The 20,876-nt window shown below is 42.3% G+C and overlaps 1 protein-coding gene across 2 annotated transcripts; it reads left to right on the forward strand.

Moving 5' to 3' along the window:
- Positions 1 to 449: 449 nt before the first annotated feature.
- Positions 450 to 16,205, forward strand: Ttc19 (tetratricopeptide repeat domain 19). 2 transcript variants are annotated; one of them, XM_077648244.1, is made up of 3 exons: positions 450 to 621; positions 1,995 to 2,178; positions 11,459 to 16,205. In XM_077648244.1, the coding sequence occupies exons 1-3, from the start codon at positions 470 to 472 to the stop codon at positions 12,197 to 12,199; spliced, it is 1,077 nt and encodes a 358-aa protein (XP_077504370.1). In that variant the 5' UTR covers positions 450 to 469; the 3' UTR covers positions 12,200 to 16,205. The 2 variants fall into 2 exon arrangements, with proteins under 2 accessions (XP_077504370.1, XP_077504371.1); XM_077648245.1 differs by lacking the exon at positions 450 to 621 and adding an exon at positions 624 to 853.
- Positions 16,206 to 20,876: the final 4,671 nt, after the last annotated feature.

Genomic DNA, 20,876 nt, shown 5'->3' on the forward strand with positions numbered 1-20,876 from the left:
CTGGTCAATATCGTGGACCGGGATTGAACCCGCGACCTTGGCTCAGCAACCAGGTGCCATGGATGCATGCACTAATTAAGCCACCGCGGCAGGCCCGAAGAAAAGAGCGCTTTCTCCTTTGGCTGTTACAAAAAACAACAAAAAACAGGAAAGCGCCGCCGCTGCATTGCTACAGGTGAATAGTATCGATTGGACGCAGGTAGCTGTGGTTTCCATGGTTTCCTTTTCCTTAATGTTTCGAGATTCCATTTTGGCACCAGCCAGCTGGTATTTCAACTTCCCTGCACATGCACTGCGTGCTGAAGCTGAATAATGACTGTTCTTTTAAAATAAAATGCCAAGCAAGCATGCAATAGTGTCAAACAAAGACAACAACGCCAGCAGAACTAAAGGAAGATTTCAAAAGATAAATGGAACCGAAACTGAGCAGAACCATTGGGAATAGACAACCTTGAGCTGAGCGTTTCTAATGGCGTCGATGGCGTCCTCGTACCGAGTTCTCTTTCGCCTGGTTCGGCGGCCGTTTAACTATATTTTCAGGCAAAGTAGTTCTCCAACGTCTCCGATTAGTTCTTCCAGCTTGCCTCAAGTCACGCAAAGTTTCTGCCAAAGGTTGCCAAGGTGAACTACATGCACTGGTGTAACTGATAGCGAGCGCACAGTACCCTCGCTGAACTAGTGTAGCGGCGTAGCAACGCAGTCTAGCAGACTGAGTGAATTGCAGCATTCAAGGGCACTATTGCTTGTGGGGCTTCGGGCAAAGTGTAGAAGTGTTTCTTTGAAGCCGTCAACTGTACATTTTGTTCGACAAAATTTAAAGCCCGCCATCACCACGAGTGTGCGAAGCAATTAGGTAAAGTAGATGCTGTGAGCCGTACGGCGAAGTGCAGCACTGCGCATTTATAGGTGTTGCAGAGTTTAACGCTCGATGCTTTCTGTTTCGATTGTCAGTCTTGAACGGAAATCCTTTTCCGTTACCGCACCTCCTGTTGTAGAGAGGCAGCAAGGGAGGCATTTTCGAGCGGTGTGCTTTTGGTATTTCTTGATTGATGATTTGCGTTCAAAGACATCAATCATAGGTAGCCTTGACGTGTGGCTGCTGTGAACAATTATTAACTAAGAATGCAACGTTCTGCTAAAACTTTGTCTATCCATATGCACACTTCCACTTTTCGCAGTTACGTCTATTGCATTTATCTACCTTTGCTAGCGCTCCTAGAAACTGTTACATCACGTAAGCAAAGTTTATATATTGAACTCGAACTTGCTTACCCAATTTTTGTCAAGTGCAAAGTGTTTCGGTGTTCATCATATAGCTACACAAGAACCATGCTCTGCATCAGCTGCATGACTTACTTTTTTTGGGTCTATGATTTATTTCTAGATTTTTTGTTGTAACTCTGCAGGTGATGCGCAGTATCGAGCACTTATTTCAAAGGCCATTCTTAGCTCTGAAACTTTGGATTGTTAGAGCGTGGCCTAAAAATAATTGAGTCAATATATGAATTTCATAACTTGTCGTATATTCATGGTTTTCATTTGCACTGGCAGGAAATAGCTCTAGGTATGTGTTAATGGTAATTATGATTCAGTAGTTGCTAAGTCATGACATATATAACCTGGTAATTGCCCAACCGTTAGCAATTGTAAGATGAAATCAAATGTGCTTGCCATTTAAAGCTGAATGAGGTCGTAGGCATTAGTCATTAGCGGTATGCATGAAATTGATGTTCAAAGAAGTGCAGGTTATGATCCATAGCACAGCAACAAAACAGGGGACAAACACAAGTGCTAAACTTCCACTAAGGCTTTATTTGGTGCACACATGTTTTGTTGCTGCGCTATGGATCAAAACGCGTACCCACTAACCCGAACCATCACCTTGTTAAGTACAGGTTGTGGATAATATGCAGACATTATTAACACTAGAATGTGTCATTCAAGTGTGTGGTGTCAGGCCTTGTGACCCGTTCACCATTTTTTTGTTTATATAGCTGCAAGAGTGCCATGCTGGCAGGCTTGCTGTCTCTTCTTGGACTGCAAGAGCGTGAACCAGAAGACCCACTTATCCACACAATCAAGCTTGGCATCCTTAACCTGCAGAGGCAAGATTTCAACAAGGCAGAGTCAATGCTTCACATAGCACTTAAGATGGCTCAAGAGCGTGAAGATTGCCAGGTAAGTCAAGTCAGAAAGGAAATCAGCAGCACTGGAGAGCAGTGTGGTCTGTTTGCCTGTGCATAATATGTTCAGCTTGTGACTAAGAGTGAAGCCATGAAATGACAAATTTTCTTTCACTCTTGCTCTGCACAAATGCATCCTTAGTTGCATTTCTAGTGCTGTTTCCCTTAGGATACCATTGGGTTGATGTTTGAGCAGATAAGTGTACTGCTTTATTTATACAGCAAAATGCTTTCCACTGGTGTCCAATCAAGGGACTGTTATGCCATCAGGTTGCTTCAGCAGTGATGATCCAGTCTGTAATCTGTGTAGCCTTGAATTTTGAATATGCTGTAGTACGGTATGTATACATTGTGCCCCTGGCTATATGCCCTGATGATATGGTAGCCGCTGCCGTGGCTCAGTGGTTATGGTGCTTGTTTGTTGAGCTGGAAGACGTGGGTTTGATCCCAGTCGCATTTCGATGGAGGCGAAATGCTAGAGGTCCCATTAATGTGCGATGTCATTGCACGTTAAAGAACCCTAGGCGGTCGAAGTTTCTGGGGTCCTCCACTGCGGCGTCCTTCATAAGTTTCTTTGGAATATTAAACCCCGTAAAACCAAACTAAACCAAACCCTGACGACATGGTCAAGCTTCAGTTGCTGAACTCAATCGCATGTTATGATTTCTGCCTAAATTAGGTTGATGACCATGCATTGAGTCCTCTGTGCTTATTCATTCAGAAATCAAAGAAAACTAAATCACTGTGAGTCGTGCATTTGTATCCGGCATGAGGGCAAAGTATTGTGGCTTATATTTAGCGCTGCGTCTCATTGTAGGGGCCGTAACTACTAGAGCAACAAAATTATGCAACACGTTTTTATTGGTTGTGAAAGCTAATATAGAGGAGAATATGTGGACAAAGTTTAAAAAATTATCAAAAATAGGTGTTTTTTTTATTGTCAGAAGATTTGATCTAGAGCAGAATGTGTGGACAAAGTTTAAAAAATATTTTTTTGTCAGAAGTTTCCATTGTTTTGTGCTTTATTGAAGTTAGCACTATCACGTCTCTTTATAGAAAAGCCATATGAATATGAACTTCAGCAGCTTAATAGATAACTTTGCATAGAACATAACATGTAATTATTGTCGCTCTGCCACAAGCCTTTTTTGAGGTAAATACCTCCAAAGTAGGCAAAAAAAGGTTCCCTGGGCCGACTTTGACAAATTTTATAACAAAATCTATACCTTCCAGAGTGACCAAAATATCTGAGCACAAATAAAAACATCAATATATTTACTCAAACAATTTTCAGGTATCTAACATTAATATATTTTATGTAATTCTTAACCAAATTTGGCTAAAACTGCAGAGCATGTATGCGTAGAACTCCACCTCTTCGTCATTTATAACTTCCGGTGCCACGAAAAATTTTTTGGGGTGAAAACCAATTGCGGACCATCAGGCAGCAATATATAAAAATTTCAGATAAGTTTAAGAGGCCAACCAGCCACCCTTTATTCTATCTTACGTGGAACCACCCTTAACAAGTTCTTCACAGACACAACATGTCACTCTTTCAGTTCTGTTGTCAGCTGCTGTGGGACCCATCTTGCTGACACTTTCTGAAACTGGAGTACGGCATGAATAAAAAATCTCAGGGGGGCACTTTGTTGACCTAAAGTGCGGTGAGGCGAAAGCCTTTAGCGCAGTGTTGCTGCTTGTGTCACTGATGTGTGGTTAAGATGTTGGTTAAGTACACAATTGTTTGTGAACCTTAAATGCTGGGGACACTGGAGGGCGTTTGAGAGGCATCCGTCTGATTCGACGTCTTTCTGCAAACACTCTCGAGTGTCCTTGCGCTAGACAAGGAGAATTACGTATGCGTTCGTTGGAAGTAGCATAGTCGTTAGCACGCTCGGCTGCGGAACGGAAGGATGGTGGTTCGAATCCCACCATGCACAGGGATTTTTTTCTTATCGAGTTAATTTAGTCATCGGTGTGACATGACTTGAGACCGGACATGACCTGAGACCTGACAAGGTCATGGCCGCAAGTATGAGCCATTAAAGGCTTTCGCCTTAATATATTGAGCTGAACCATGCCTTAAGTCCACCCTTATTTCCTTATTGTTGCTTCAATAGCTACAGTACTCTTTGGCATCACAACTTGATGTGGTTTCCACGGGTGAGGTGTGTCATTTACAGATGTCACACCATTTGTGAGTTCTCTGCTCCACTTGTAGACTTACTGCTGTGCCAAACATGTAATCACCATCTTAGCTTTCATTGTATGATGATTTTCAGTAGGTTTTACACCTTCGTTTGCAAGAAATGTAATAACAGAGAGTGTTGATCTTCTTTGGTGCATATGTCAAGTTAAGCACTCATCTTACGCACCTACTGTGCCAACACTTCTTCACCTGCACTCTTCTGCCACCTACTGGACATTCCTTGCATTGCTGGAAAAAATATTGGAAACTTGCTGGACAGTGGCATGAAATTCCAAATTTTAATGTTATCAAGAAATCGTAATCGCTCTAAAAACAGTACTCCGTCAACACCGAGATCTTTCCAACCCTGTATTTGGCTCATGATAGCCTTAGATGCTTATGTGCCGTAAAACTCAACACACATACACACGCACACAAGTTACATATTTACGGTTGTGATTTGACTGACCTATATAGGCAACTTTTTTTTTTTTTTCATAGACTCCACTTCTTGCTATTTCGTTTGGGGCGGAAGTATGCAGGCACTAAACTTCGCAAAGTGACTGGACCGAATTTCACGGCCTGAACATTGCTATTGCAAAAGCTGGCTGCCAACAACACAGGTTACCTGCTAGGAGTTGAATATGCATTGGTTACCTTCCATGGGTGGGTTCTCTTTTGAAGGGAATGAGCCAGCATTTCTAGAAATGGCTCTCTCTGCTTCTTGTGGGTACTGCTAACTTGTTGCTACTCGAGTTTCTGTTCATTCATTCTCTGTTTGTGGCTTTAAGTTGGGCCCCTCTCCTTTCCGTGAAATGTCCGGAACCTGTCAACCGGTGCAAAAGCGATCAGAGCCTTTTGCAGCTTTTGCGAGTTGGATTTTGTATTCACCACGTTCACCACGTCAATGTGGGAAGTTTACAAACAAAAGGATTGTTAGGTTGTGGTTAAGGATGTGGAATTCAGCAGGTGTTCGAATTTCTTTCAAAGATGTCCTTTTTCAGGAACAGCAGGTGCTAGTGTGTTTTCTTTATATACAGCTGAGTTCTTACTGTGGTTACATTACCTTAATTGTTTACATTCTTTTAGGCTGCCCCACCATACTTTTTGTGGTTACATTACCGGCGGCGCAGGTTGGGTACTTTTATTGTATTCTTTTTCTTGCCCACTCTAACATAAGTGGTTGCAGTATTATTTTTATTTGTTTCTTTGGCCCACTCTACTCAGTGTGGTTGATGTCGTGCGAGTGGACCATACTGTGCAGCGCTGAGCCATGTTCTTGCCTTAGAGCAGCCGAAATTTTGCACACTGTTGGGGGTGAAGGGAATGCAAGAGGGCCTGCCACCTCTGCTTCGTGAAATTTAGTGCTCATGAAATAATCAGCAGTTGAGCTTTCAGCTTAATTTGTGGAGTGCTGAGCTCACAGGAAATAAGTCATTTACAGCATGTCTTCATTTGACCCAGCTGCTTGCATGGGACCTTTGAAGCCATGCGATCCCAACATTAAGAATATGCTCACGACAACCATGTGTGAATCATTGTTTTTCCCTGTTGTGCTGATTGTGTGCAAGAGGACTCAGAGAAGAAACAACACACCTGAGACCAAGGTGGATTTAATAGCTGGTGCAGTGAAGTGCGTGCACACAGCATTTCTTATTCACGTTTATGCAGATTTAATGGCCCATAAAGGCATTTTGAAAATGGGCTACATTTTGGGGGGTATTGTGTGAACATGCCAATAAAGCCCTTCGGGTAATGATTAGTACTTGCTTTTGCTATCATTTAGGCATGCTAATGACCAATGCTACAAATGGATGATGTAAGAACCACTGAATCTCCCTGTGAGAATTAAAAGTGATGACAACAGAAATGTAGTGCTTGGATATTCAGAGTTAATTAGTATGACTGTGCGAATTGTCTGCTATACTGATCTTTTGTGAGTTGCAGGCAGTTCGTGAAAGCTGTGAAAGTTGCCTCCTCTCAAACATTGCATCGCTTACATCGCTCATCATATAGTACTAATACATACTGTGTAACAGTATGTATTAGTACTATATGATGAGGTTGCTTGCCTGACCCATCTGATGCCAAACTGGTGGAACCTGAAGGGCAGCTAGTGAAGTACTTAAGCTTTACATTTGTAATGGAGTGGTGATGCCTTGTACTGGTAGGCTGTCATTACTTGCAACATGAGCTTTCCCCAGGAAAGTGGCGCAGTATTTTTCTTCCAATACCTTTTAGCATGCACCCTTCATTTGTTGCGGAAAGGCTTGATAGGTAGCTGGTGTTATCCGCTAATTAAAAGATTTACACCTGGGAACAAGTGCCACAAACATGAAACCAAATAGACCATAAAGCTCAATGCCTCATTGCATAAAATAGCTGCATAGTTATGCAAGTGGCCTGAAGTTTTGCAAGTAATCATACTGAGCTGACTTTAACTTGGGTACTAAAGTGACATACTGGACCTTGCAAAAAGAGAAAACAATCAACAATAGAAGAAAGACATGGGACAGCATTGGTGCTCATGTTTCTTTATTGGTTCTGCTATGTCAAACATATACCAACTAGCCTACAGTGCCGCTCTGTTAAAGTAATAGAGTGAGTTTTAACATGCATGGTTCATAGGTATCTGTACTCCACAGAGAGACTAAAACAGCGTAAATGAGCAGCGCACCCCATTGCTGAACACAAATTCTAGACTGGCACACTAGTTGACATGGTTCGTGGTGTCCTGCTCTTCACAGTGGTGCAGGTCCTGTAGCACTCTGCTGCTGGGCGCGAGGCCCTGGGTTCAAAACCCAGCCACAACGTGTGCTTTTTGACGTGAATGATTAAGAATTGCGTTCACAAGTGTTTTTTGCTCTTGCTTCTTAATTTCTTTGTTTTTGGGTACCATACAAGTGTCCTCCTTCAGTGATTGGGCTGATCTAGGGTGTAATTTTCAGTATACACGTTACTGTTTCTGTAGACATCCACTTCTTATAGGTTATATTTTTTAGTCTACTGGAGGCATTATATGGTATTACATTTTGGAAAAGTGAGCTAAACCTTCATCTGTTTCATTCAGCAATATTCCTAAGGTTAACATAAGCACAAGTCATAGGGATAGCATGGAGGAATGAAAAATTTATGTGCATAAACTAAAAATACTTTTTGCAAGGCCTTTAATGTGTACATAAGTTCTAGATAATTAATGAGGTTTTTATAGTCATTTTCATGTGTGGGTGATCTCAGAGCCAATGTGCGTTACCCATGGTGCCCTGAAAATTGTGCCTAGTCACAGGCACATTCAGCCATCGTCACGAAACTTGCTTGTTCACTGCATTAATATCACCTACATAGCAGTCGAATTCTGGACCACAACCGAGTGTTTGCAAGTGTTGCTTACATTGTGGTGCTAAGAACAGTGAATACTTGTCTGGTCTTTTATTAGGGAAATATGGACACTGACCACATGTGCATATTTATGAAAAGTTTCTTTTTTACTGGAGCGCCCCCTGCTTCCTCATGCATATTATTTGCATATGTCGCGCCAGCGCCTCCTCTATTTTTACAATGCCAGCCGCATCACCCGCTTCGCAATGGGAGCCGCCGGTACACCTCACTTCAGTTAGTTACGCGCTGCGGCGCTACCAAGATGGTTGGACTGCTCGCGTCATGCTTGCCAACGGTCGCGCGGTGCTGGCGTTATCTGTCCTACTCCTATACTACAGACCTACACCACACGTCTGTCAGATTCCTGCTTCGTACCCCTTCTTGCGTAGCTCTCGATTCATCTGCGGCACAGCGCTTTTTCCAACGACAATCGGCTGGTGCAGCAGCTTTGTTCACCGTTTGCAGAGGTGGGCTCAGGCGTTCACTCCGCCTATCACCTGAGGATGCTGTTCCTTGCCAGACGAATAGAGCGTTGTAAGTTGTTAGTTCGTTTCGTGGCACCATGATTAACAATTTTTAACAAAAATTGTTTTGCGCGGATAAATGGTGTGGTCCGCGATGCTCATGAGGTGTCCTCCCAGCAGGACTAAAATGGCACCAGTTAATTATGGCAAGCACGGCTGCTGCTTTCAGTTTTGTGCGAAATGTGGGAAATTTTAAGCTCGTTTGTAGAAAAGAAGGGGACGTTCACGTGCATTTATTTACATATATTTACAACTCTTTACAGCAATAGCAAATACAATACTTTGCGTGTGTCTGCTACTATATACATTACAACTCTGTGTTTGTAGCCATTTACATTTCTAGAATTTGTGTATTTGCTCGTATTGACACTTATTTACAGGCATAAGAAATATGCATTGTAACGCAACCACATTTGTACGCGCGAGGAGGACAAAGCATCTCATGCGCGAGCGGAACAAGTGAATGAAACAAAACACGCCTAACACCCGTCCGGACAACCAGTTCGTACGCCCTCGTGTGTTTGATTGCCCTCTCCTGCGGCCGGAAGCGACAGCGACGGTAAAATAAACGCCGATGCTGCGCCGAAACACTGCCTTGTGGTACAGCCTTTGCAGTGACTGCGCCTAAAGACGTGCTCAAGCGGACTTGATTTCGATTTTATCTGCCTCCTTTCCTTCAAGCGCTTTTTTTAGTTTTACATCGTTTTATTAGTGCCTGGTTGTAGTCAAAACAAGGCAGAACGTCCGAAATACTTCGGCATCAGCTGCTACGCTGTGCATTTGCAACTGGAGTTCTTTTCGCTTCTTAAGACAGTTGTAGCTGCACTCTGCCACGCACAGAGAAAAATCTTTATCTAGTTGTCGTAACGATGACAGCCTAGCCTGCGAAAAGTAGAGCTACGACTTGAAAGCTACTGCTACTTGGCAGTTTTGAAAAATGCCTTCTCGGGAAGATATATCATTCCTTCTTTATTTCATTCTTCCATTTTCCTTACTCATCATGACTGAACCGCAAATCAATAGAGTAAAACGTATTACTAACTATTTTACCCTCTGATTTTATATTTCTGCCAAGCAGTTTCAGTACCTCTCCCGGAATGTTTCAGCGGTGTAGCTAAAAGACAAACATGATTTGAACAAGTCACCACAGCCTTTCGTTACAACGCCAACGCCGCTGCACTGCACTCTCTGTGGCTCCTTTTAAAACCAGCGCCTGCAGCGGCTCCACGGTGAGCAGCGCCACGAACGGCGAGCTCTATGACGCGTCAATACGTGACAGGCAGCCTGATTACTATAAGGGATGCAGAGCGCCGTCTCACGAAGAAAGAGAGAACGTTTAAAAAATTGTCTTCGTCCGCTGTCCGTCGTCAGGCGCCACTAAGATGGCCCTCTCCCTCACAGGCTTAGAGCAGGCGCGAAGGCTAGCCGACTGGGGAGAGCAGGAAAGGAGGATAGGAGAGGGTGTTGGACGGCCGGATTGGCCGTACTCAGCAGGCATTGTAAAAATAGATGAGGCGCTGGTCATGCAAAGCTAAGCATCTACAGCACATGTTCTTTGGTGCACAAGAGCGATCCTGAAATGCTCATTTTTAGTGGGTTACATGAGGTTCCTTAGCGCAAAACACAAGACACAAGCGCTAACTTGCACTGAATGCTTTATTTGGAACTCGCAGGGTTTATAACGGCACAGATCAGGTGCAAATTACCCACTAGCCCGAATTATTAGCCTTTTTAGTTGATTAGTGCTAATTATGCTAAACGAAAAATGCAGCGTTTCGACAGGACAAAGATTGCTAATTGTAGCCATTGGAGCTAAAGAATGCTAAGTGTAGCCATTGCTGACAGGCAATAAATTAAGATACCTGGTTATTGCGAGTCATTGTATGTGATCTTAGTGGAGAGTCAGTACAAAATGCTAGCTTAAGACCAGTTCAAAAGCTGTTTCATGGGTGTTGTGCACTGCATTATGCAGTATGGCAGCACTAGGCTCATTACTTCGTGGCACTTGAAAGAATGCGATTCCTATGTATGCACTGCTGTAGCATAAAAATGTTTCTAAGCAAGCCAAAACACATATATTGGCTGCAGAATTAACTCTTTCAGGTGCTGCTCGAAACTTCACTTCAAAAACATTTTTTTTTTACTGCCTAAAAACTCTATGTAAGTGTGAAGAAAGCCAATTAGGTTTACAATGTAACTTTTTTACAGTAGCTTTATTACATTACAGGTTTGTGCAAAATTTCGTACAAAGTGTAACAATAGTTGGGTGTAGCAGCATCGAAACACCAGGATGTGTTAAATGAGTACTTGAGGGATTAGGGGATTGCTTATTATTTGCACATGACACTAAATGCAGAAATAAAACGTTATTACAGGTGACTAATCTGGCTGCACGAACAGGTTGAAGGGTGCACTACCAAGCTCAGTGTTTTGGGGAAATATGTTTACTGCATTTGCTAGTGAGCATGAAAAGCTCCCTAGTTGCAGTATGAAGAGTGCTGTATTCATTCGAAGCAGGGAAATCACTGCTAACTGTAGCCCACTTCCAGAAAAAGCTGCGAATATGCAATGTACGCAGTTGTGTACATAGCACTTGAGAGTTAATCATTCCAAAATATGGCAAAGTTATGGATGGTTCAGTTAATTTTGACATATCCCACTCTCTGTTTCACTGTTGTCCTTAACCTCATTATTTGGGTACGCAAGTAATTCCCTATGTACGGTAAAAGAGACCAAAATGGGAAACACGAAATTCCAGAGTTGTAGAAGTGTATGGGATGATGTCGGTTTGTTAATCTCCTCTGTACTTCACCAATTTTGTGGCTTTCTTTTATGCAGTCGTGCAGTTTGCTGTCATTTTGTAATTTTTACGCTTTCCTGCATGACCATTCTTTAAGTGGTAACTTGTTTTCATCACATAAGTGCCTAGTAGTTGCGACTGCTCATATAGTATGTTGTCAGTTGTCTGTTCTTTTCTTATTCTATCTGCGTAATAAGAAAATGTTGGTGTGGGCATTACTATACATGTTTTATGTGATATATGTTGCAGGTTGTAGAGAAGTGCTCTCTGTCACAATTTTGTAAATGCATCATTAATATTTCATATCAGAATGAGAAAAATTGACAAATAGTCTCAAAGTACCTTCTGACTCTCATAATTTTTTTTTTTTTGTACCTTTCAGGCCGAGACCTACATTTTTGATATCCTGGCCAATGTAGCCTTCGAAAAGGGCGACTATGACAAGGCTGAAAAGCTGTTTGTGGATGTTATGAAGCGTTCTATTGCTGCTGGGATGCCACGGGACGACAACGCCATCGTTGAGATGTCTCTGAAGCTTGCCGAGATTTATGACCACCGCAAAGACACAAAGAAAGCAGAGCAGGGCTACCGCTTTTGCATTGATGCTCAAGAAAAAAAGCTGGAGAAAAAAGATTATTTAGAGCGGCTGTCCGAGCTAAGTGATGTTGAAAAAGACACGTTAGTCCTATGGGCAAGAAGTACTGAGGCTTTTGGGCGGCATCAGTTGGAGCAAGGAAGAATTTTGGAAGCGCAGAAATGCTTTGAGGATGCGCTCACTGTCTCTGAGAAAGTCAATGGCATGGAGCATGAAGTAACACTCTCACTGTTGAATGACGTTGGCACTGTGGCATCTATGCTTCATGACTATGATCGAGCTCTGAAATTGCTTGGTGAAGCAATAGCTAAGGGTCGTGATATTAAGTCCAACAACTTGGCTGTGTTTTACTGCAACCTGGGTGGTATACTGATGGAGGAAGGCCGGAGCTATGCAGAAGCAGAAGATGCATGCCGAGAAGCCCTAAAATTGGCCACCAGAACAAATAACAGTGAAGCAGCAGTTAGGTCTCGGGAGTGCTTAGAGGAATTGAAGAAACGTGCACCTAGGGCAGTGTTTGTTAGATGATCTGTGACTCCTTGTGATGCGCTGCTCACCTCAGCTCCTTGCTGATGTCTTATGTCACAGCAAGCTTGCATCACCTGTGCTGTCAGGTGTTGTACCATGGAATTGCTAGCTTGTAAACAAAAGACAACGTTCAAGGTCTAGTCATATACACCTATGGAGCAATGTGGACAACCTAGAAAGTAGCATTCTTCCAAGCTGTAGTGCATCCCTGACTGGCTAGGCATATTGTGGTAACAAGAATGCTCTGTAGGTTTATCTAGCCAGCACTGCCTTTTCCTAGCCTTTAAAGGTGTGGTGTACAAGGTTAATATGAGGTTACTGTGTGCACACATGCATGCACTCGCACATATGCGCATGTTTCCTTATTGCAGATGCATCAGATAAAGATTCTCCAGGACTAAAATTGTAAACTCGGTGCTTGTGAATGTTCTTCCACTATTTTTCTGGGCCACCTTTCTGAGCAAGTACCAGCTACATGTTTTAATGATACAATGCACAAAATACAATATGTAGTTGATTGGGCACAGCTCAGTTGCATTCATTAAAGGTGTGCATTTTTGTCTGATGGTTCATGTTGCTGGTTTGGAAGTTGCACATTGCTTAGCAATAAAGGTAGGACCTTAGCCCAGCATTGCCTTTGTCTGCTGTTGCTTACGCGGACAAGTGAACAAATTAGCAACTAATCAAGGACAGCACAGTTGCAAGCTGTAAGAGCACATCTAAAAGAGTACATTTTGATGCTAAAGCTTGGGCATTTTTGTAAGATTTTCTGTTGTAATTGTGCTTTCTGCATAAATGTGCTTTTTAGGAAGAGCTAATGTTATTTTTATATACCACATGCGAAATTCCAAGACTGCTAAATGTACACTCTGTGCCTAAGTCATCTGAGTTGTGCACAACTTACATCTCAAAAACCACTGAACAACCTCTGAAGGAGGCACTTTAGCTCCGCTATTAAGGGTATGAAGAGATACCGTTAATGGCTCCCTTCATCGGTTTCTCTTCACACACCCTCACTGTTTTTTGTACATATTCACACATTTATCACAGCACAGTTTCCACATTCTAGTCTTTGAACTCCTCTACACTGCAGTTTAAGCACATAATGTTGCTTCTATATAAACACACATTGGTTAGCACTCACTGCACTACACGCACAGTCACATATCCACAAAGGGGCGTTCCACTAAGACACAGGTCCCACACTGAGAAAAGTTTATATTGCTCGTGCGCCACCTGTTGGGGCAGCGGCAATGTTGGATCGCTGGGGTTTTCCCCATGGCTGCCGCATGACGGCGCCACTATGCCACATCAAGCAAAGAGGATGTGACGTAGGTTTCTCGACACAATGTTGACACCGGCTTTTCCGCTGAATGGGAGCCTTAAGCTGTCGCTTTAAAATATTTTTCTTTGTCTGGCTCAGAATGGTTTAATGTTTGCTACCTCTGGTAGTTGGCTGCTAGGATGAAGTGCTAGTTAAACAAGTAGTGTTTCCTTGAGTGTTTCCTTTATTGCTTAATGATGCCAGTGCTTGCTTGCAACAAAAGCTGCCATCTCAAAATGTGTGATGTCACATTCCCTCCAAGTGCAGCTGCGTTGCACTTGAAACTGAATATCATATATGCACAAAAAAAAAAAGACCTTGATGTACACTGTACCAGTACATGTACAGCAGATAATTAGGTCGTAATGCTTAGAGGTTCAGGGATACTGTAAAATGTATTTCTGGGTTCTTACTACTTGTCTCACTTGTGATTAGAAAGCATGTTATGTATGCCTATGAGTATATTTGTAATAGCACTCTTTCTTGCTAATTCATTGTCGAGTGTTGGTAGACTGCTGTATTGTTGCAAATGGGAATCACTCAAAGTAAGTGCTAATACAAACTGCACTGTCAGACAGTCGTGACAGCAGCTGCACACAATGTTTCCCAGCGAAGTAAAAAAGAATGTAATAGTAGTAGTGCTCCATGGGCAATAGGCAGTCAAAATGCCTTTGTATCACAATTTGACCAGTTGCTGTCGCCGTAGCATTGTCAGGTGTTTAGAGAAGATAAAAAGTTGTTGAACCAAATTTGATCTACCAAGATATATATGAATAAGAAATAATTTCAAACAGTTCTTTTCAGCCATGAATAATTTGGGGATCCTTGAAGAACCAGTAAAAACAATTGGTCTCTTCAGGAACGTGGCACCATCTGGTGCCGCCGCCCGGTGATCCTCCACAAGCTGACGATGTGCTCTGCCTACTAAATGTGAAACAAACGCATCCTTCCTTGGAACCGAAACGAGCGCTTATAGAGTGCAATGGCTCGATCGGATCGATTCCGCAAAGCCACTCTCAGATACATAGAGTAGCCGTAAGTGATGAGTGCTAGTTCGTAGGATGTTTACAGAGAGGCGCAAAGTCCTTTGATGCAAAAAGTAGCCAGAGCCTCTGGTGGTGTATTTTTGTTTTACTTTATTTACAGTGCTTTTATCTAGGGCAAACAAGTTGGTTTTGTTAATGTATTATAAAACAAAAACTTGACAAAACGTATCTCTTGTTATTAACAAAATTTGCAGTATATTTACTCTTCGTTCAATCGTCAAGCTCGCACTAAGTGAGGTCATATCCACTGCTAAAAACCGCCACTGTATGGTGACACCGTCATCGCCATGAATTTGTTTTTGGGAGCTAATTAAAATATTAAAAACCGCAGTATACGCGGTACAACCGATGATAATAGCATCACTATAACTCATTCTATGCAACCAACAGGCAAAACAATGCACTGAAAATGTGTTTCGGGGCCCCTTTAAGTTTTCTAAATCAAGGTAGTACTATGTGCAGTTCTTGGAAGTGAAGTTGTTTGTGCCATGCACATTTTCTGCATGCCTCCAAAATGTTTAATATATCGAGCGAGTAGTGTCGACAGACTGGCCAGGCTGCGCTATGTGACAGAACTCAGAAGTGAAGCTGGTGAGGGTATTCAGGTGCACTCAAGGCCCTCTCATGGTGTGGACTTTCTTTTCTTGAGCACGACACTGGCTCTGCTGTTTGTGTCTGCAAGGAATACAACTTTTCTTTCAAATAGTCGGGACTGTATTTCACTTCTGAAAACTTTCAGTCATCAAGCCTTTTCATTTTTCAAATAAAGCCTCACTTTGTAGGTAGTTGGAGGCTAACTGGAACTCCAGTAAAAAATGTCAGGTCTGTTAATTTCGTACAGAAAATCTGTAGCCTATAAAAAAAGAGAATTCCACTACATTACATGAGGGCTTTTGCGAGGCCTCGAGTGCCGAGCACAGTGCTTGTGAAGTTAGCATGGTAAAGCAGAAGTAGAGGTGGAATAGACAGTACTTTCTGGAAGACAAACCTTCTCGAGGAAAAGAAAAAAACGCATTGTGAATAGATTGTGCAGACCATGTTGTCAAAGGTGATAGAAATCGGACAAGTGCATCTGTCCGAAATTTGCTAGTGCTTTTTTCTCCTACCAGTATATCATTATTATTTGGATAAGGTTGGCTTTTCTTTTGTCACAGCAGCATGGGTTGCAGAGACAAAAAGATTGCTGCAAAGTTTATTGTGCGTAATTTTGCACATCGCTTTCTTCTAGAAGCTACTATGCCTACAAACAGCCATTAGTGCAAGTGCAACGCAATGTTTTTTTTTTTTTTCATGGTAAAGTACGGTGACATCAAAAGCTATATTTTTCACCATTTGTGAAGGCAGTAAAATGACAGTGATAGGTGTATTGTACCCCTCACAAGAGTGCTCACTGCGCAGCCCACCTGGATGACATTTTCACTGACCAGCACGTGAACATGGAACTTTGGATTACAACAAGTGACAATGGCACTGTTTACCCCAAGGAAGGTGTATACATATTTAGCTATCACTGTTAAAGAGTACCCTGAGTGCCCATTACGGTAACACTGTTAATTAAGTAGGTGTGCAATGAACTCATTTTGTTGCAGTTAGCCTGTATTCTTGCAAGTGGTTGTAAATAAATGCAAGAAAAGTATGGTTTTTGTTTATTTTTTCTGCAGCATGATTGAGCCCGTTCAAAGCAGTCTGCTGCTGAGAGCAAAGTTGCCGTTCCAGTACTTCATTGCACTGGCCACACCACAAGGTGCTAGGAAAAGATACTGATGTTGCGGTGTGCATTGAAGAATTCCCAGTATTCTCAAGGCAATTGATAATCTGAACCTTCAATGCCATCATACTTGGGTAACTGTTACAGGGTGATTAAAACTTGAATCGTAGCTGCATAGACTGTGGCACCTATAATAGAAATAGATAAAGTGCTGCTAATAAACTTGCTTGGTTTGTGTGTGAAGAGAAACGGAACTCAAAACCTGGATGTGCACAGTTGTAACAAGGCCTACTGAGGCACTGTCGCATTGACTACAGACGAGAGTATTTAGGAACATTTTTAGCTTTTCTAGCAATAGAAAGGATCGAGCAGTAGTGGAATTAACCTTGAGAGTGATAGGAATTTTACTTTTATTATTCTGATGTGAACTGTTGAATTCTGAAAGCAACTAGAAGGAACAATCCAACATAATAAATGTATACTGAGTAGCGTAGTAACTCTTTGATGGTGGCGTGAAGGGACATACAGCTGCAGCATGTAAACATCCCTCATCATTGTAAGCTATATCCTGTGAAGTTAGATGAGAGATTACACTGCTCTTCTAGCTAATGTGGCATGATGAATTGCTGAGGGGTCATACTATAGCAAGTGTCGGTACCTCCATGAATAGAAAAAGTCTCTCCTCTCTCATTTTAGGTCCTTGTGTGCCCAAGGTGACAATGGTGTAGTTTTTTTGTTCAAGCAGTTATTTAAGATGCAAGAGTTGCAGCCTAATGGCAAGTCTTGTGCTTGTCATTTTTTTCCTAAAAAGATCAACCCCGTTTGCTTGTGAGGTCATAACCTTTCCTACACAGCAGAAGAGGAATGAGTCGGCGTGTCTGTGTAGAGCTGTAGCACTGTTCACTTCTGCAGATTTTGGTCAAGTGTATTTAGGGTAAAATCCCAATAGGGAGGTGCCATTCCGTTAGGGAGATTATTATAATTGGAATCCACCACAGCGTTTGCTCAGATCAATTTTTATTCACCTGCGAAAATGAGATCTGGGGCTATGTTGTACATTGTTTCATTTTCTTGTCCAGATATTGCTTACAATTTCCCATGTAGGCTGTGGCATGCGGCCTTGATGATGGGGATCCAAAAGAAATAAAAATGCAATGTTACAATCTACAGCCCCTGTTTAGATTTCCATTTTATCCATATAGCTGTACCTAAGTGAATGTAATTTCAATTATTCTTTCGTTAAAATAACTTACTTTACCTTGAGAGTTTCTCCCAAGCATGTGAGAATGTCATAAAACCCCCAGTTTGAGCTGTTGATCACTTCAGCCAAACCTTAACTGCCATCTGCTAGCCATCATCGAAAACTTGGCAAAACACGTACTCAAGTTTCATGGTGATCCTGTGCTTGATTCTCAGGCTAAAACAAATTTTTCATCTGCAAAAATTGAGGAAAGGTCTTTAACTTTCTCTTTTTCTGCAGCCATATATTAGTAGTAGTACAAGACTTTATTCAGGCACAACACTTGGGTGCCTAAGACATCGATGGCCTGCTGCACGAGCAGGCACTGCTTGTCTTCACCTTCAACTCCAAGCCAGTCCAGCCAGGTAGTGACAGTGTGGGAGGAGGTGGGGAAGAAACCCAACTGCAGGGCAGCCAGGCAGGAGAATAAACAGTGGGAGAGGTTGGCATAACGGGCAGGGCAGTTGAGACATAAAGGATCACGACAGAATATGTACAGATAAAGCCATGCAGGTGTCACAAGTGTGTTAAGTTGCATCCGTCGAAGGATGTGAGCCTCCCGCACAGAAAAACTAGGATGAGGGTCGGGGTAGGGTTTACGGTTTGGGCAAAGAGCGTTGTAATACTCTTTGACGTTGGCGTGAAGGGACATATAACTGCAGCATATAAACATCCCTCATCATTGTAAGTTGTATCCTGTGATGTCAGGTGAGAGATAACACCGGTTTTCTAGCTAATGTGACATGATGAATTGCCGAGGGGTCATACTGTAGCAAGTGTGGGTACCTCCATGAGTAGGAAAAGACTCCCTCCTCTCTCATTTTAGGTCCTTGTGTGCCCAAGGTAACAATGGTGTAGTTTTTTGTTCAAGCAGTTATTTAGGAAGTGAATGCACCATGCACAAAAAGCATCAAAACTGTTGCCAAATGAGGCACAAATCCAGTTCACAGTGGCAGACTGCTAGACGAGTTGGTGCACGTTCTTGACGTGAAAGAACATAGATGGAAGGCATTCAGGTGCAATGTCTGTCTCATGCTGTCTCCTTCGTGCCCTTCACGTTGAGAAAATCAGTTATAAACAGAAGCAGAGGGAGACGCATGGAAACAAAACTAAATGCAGTTCCGAGTTGTACTAGGTGGGACCCATTACCCTTCAGAGTTCGAAAGATGGGCTATGCTGATTTACAAGTGTGCCTGGTTGCATGTGAACAAACCATGCTCTCTTACTTGGCAACATGCCAGTGCATTTAGACTGAGCATAATGTTTGGGTTAGTCATGGCCACAAGTAAGCAACTTGTTTCTGCTGGGCATGAAAACATGGAGTCCTGTAGTAATGCTCTGAGGTAATAAGTTATCCTTTGCTGCAAGATTAAAGCTCAAGAAAAATTTTGCCGGCCGACTCTTCGTGTCCCAGGGTGTATAGCAAGCTACTAATCTGAAATTGCCCGACTTTTCTCCATGTTTTCCCCAACTATTTGAGTAAAAATTCCTTGACTACTGAAAAGGCAGAAAAATGGAGTGGCCATGATAATGTACAGTATACATGGCTTATTTACAGCAAAAAAGAAAATTATTTATGGAAAGTGCTAATGCCATAGTCAAAACAGATCTGCTCTTACTGTTTAGCAGCTGATTTTTCCTGAAGGTAGTCCACATTAAATCTGACTTATGAGGCAACCGTTGCTTCTTCTCTTCCAGCAGTTTAATAATAGTGACTGCCTTTCTTCTTTAGCTGCATCTGATGTTGCCAATAAGTGTGTGCAAGTATAAAGTTTTCATTTTTGAAGCAGATAAGAGCAATAAAAATAAAATACATGAATAAACTAGAAATGGTCCAGAGAAAAGCAGTTCATTTTATAGTGAATGATATTCGCAGATTAGATTCACCATCATCTCTCATGGCTTCAAACAACATTAGAAAGCATAAGAATGCTTGTCATACTGCAGTTCCTGTTTCTTCTCTACAATCGCCAACTACCTAAGTATCCAGTCAGGATTGCTCATTCAGCTGCGTGTGGGCCGTCAAACTCTGCACTTCAATCTTTACAACCTGAAACATGGAATGCACTTCCATTAAATGTCTTTTTTGCCGATGGTGTAACTATTTTTGAAGAACATGTACAAAAGCCCTGGGTGGAATTTTCTATGCATTGCTGTTTGTTCTATGCGATTTGTTGCTTGCTCACGGTGGTGCTGAATTGCATTTCTTTTGCCCTCCTGCTTGATCTTCAATGACTGCAGTATATATTAAATAAAAAAATTAATATCTTCTAGGAGTTCTGAAATCAAAACAGATAATGTAAATAAAAGATAAATATGCTTTTATGAAACACGGTGATAAATAAAAAAGACTCATTGTACACAAATTCTTTGAGCCTTTCTTCAAGGCATTTTATGCTTATTTGGATGCCTACAACAGCATTGCTGTGGGACAAGCACAAGATAATTTTCACAAAAAGTAGCAGCTTTCGGTGACCTTGCAATCACAGCTCGAACTACAGAGCAGCTAGCCTGTATCTGTTTGTTTGTGCATAGCCTACAAGTTTGGTGACCGAGAACAGAAAACTGTGAGAGTTGGAATGTATTCATCTTTAAGCAGTGCGAAACACAGGACAAGAGGAAGAAACACGAGACGACATGAGCGCTATTCTAACAACTGAACTTTTATTTTAGAAGGGTTAGTTAAATAGGCACCAAAAACAAGAACGGAAAAAACACACAAAATCCCAAAACATAAATTCACGATAGTCTGTGAAACCGTATGTGCACGCAGCGGGAGGTTAACCCCCTCATTTTAACAAAGCACACCAGCAATCTTAACACATGACATGCACCCAGCTGTCACCCTGTCGCCACACATTCCCCGAGAGCGTGAATCTCTTTTTCCACAAGATTGATAGAAGGCGAAGCCTAGGAGGATCAGATGCCGAGGGAGGATCAGATGCACAGTTACACATAAAAAACCGCTCGTCGACTGCGACACTGGAGTGGTTTATTCTAACCAGCTTTCCTGCGGCAAGGCGCACATCGGCCAGACAGGCCGCTGTATAAACGAGCGGCTGTTTGAACATCGAAGATCAGTAAAAGGGGCAGTTTCGTCGAACCTTGCTGTACACTGCCAGAAATGTAAAGATTGTTTCCCCCATTTGGACAGGACAAATATCTTGTTTAGCCACCCAGACCGGACCTGCAGGGAGTTAGTTGAAGCATTTCTGATAAGGCAGGAGTCTGAATCTTGTGTCATTTCACCTTCTATCAATCTTGTGGAAAACGAGATTCACGCTCTCGGGGAATGTGTGGCGACAGGGTGATAGCTGGGTGCATGCCATGTGTTAAGATTGCTGGTGTGCTTTGTTAAA

The sequence above is a fragment of the Amblyomma americanum genome, chromosome 1, assembly GCF_052857255.1.
Source record: "Amblyomma americanum isolate KBUSLIRL-KWMA chromosome 1, ASM5285725v1, whole genome shotgun sequence".
In the NCBI taxonomy this organism is placed as follows: domain Eukaryota; kingdom Metazoa; phylum Arthropoda; class Arachnida; order Ixodida; family Ixodidae; genus Amblyomma; species Amblyomma americanum.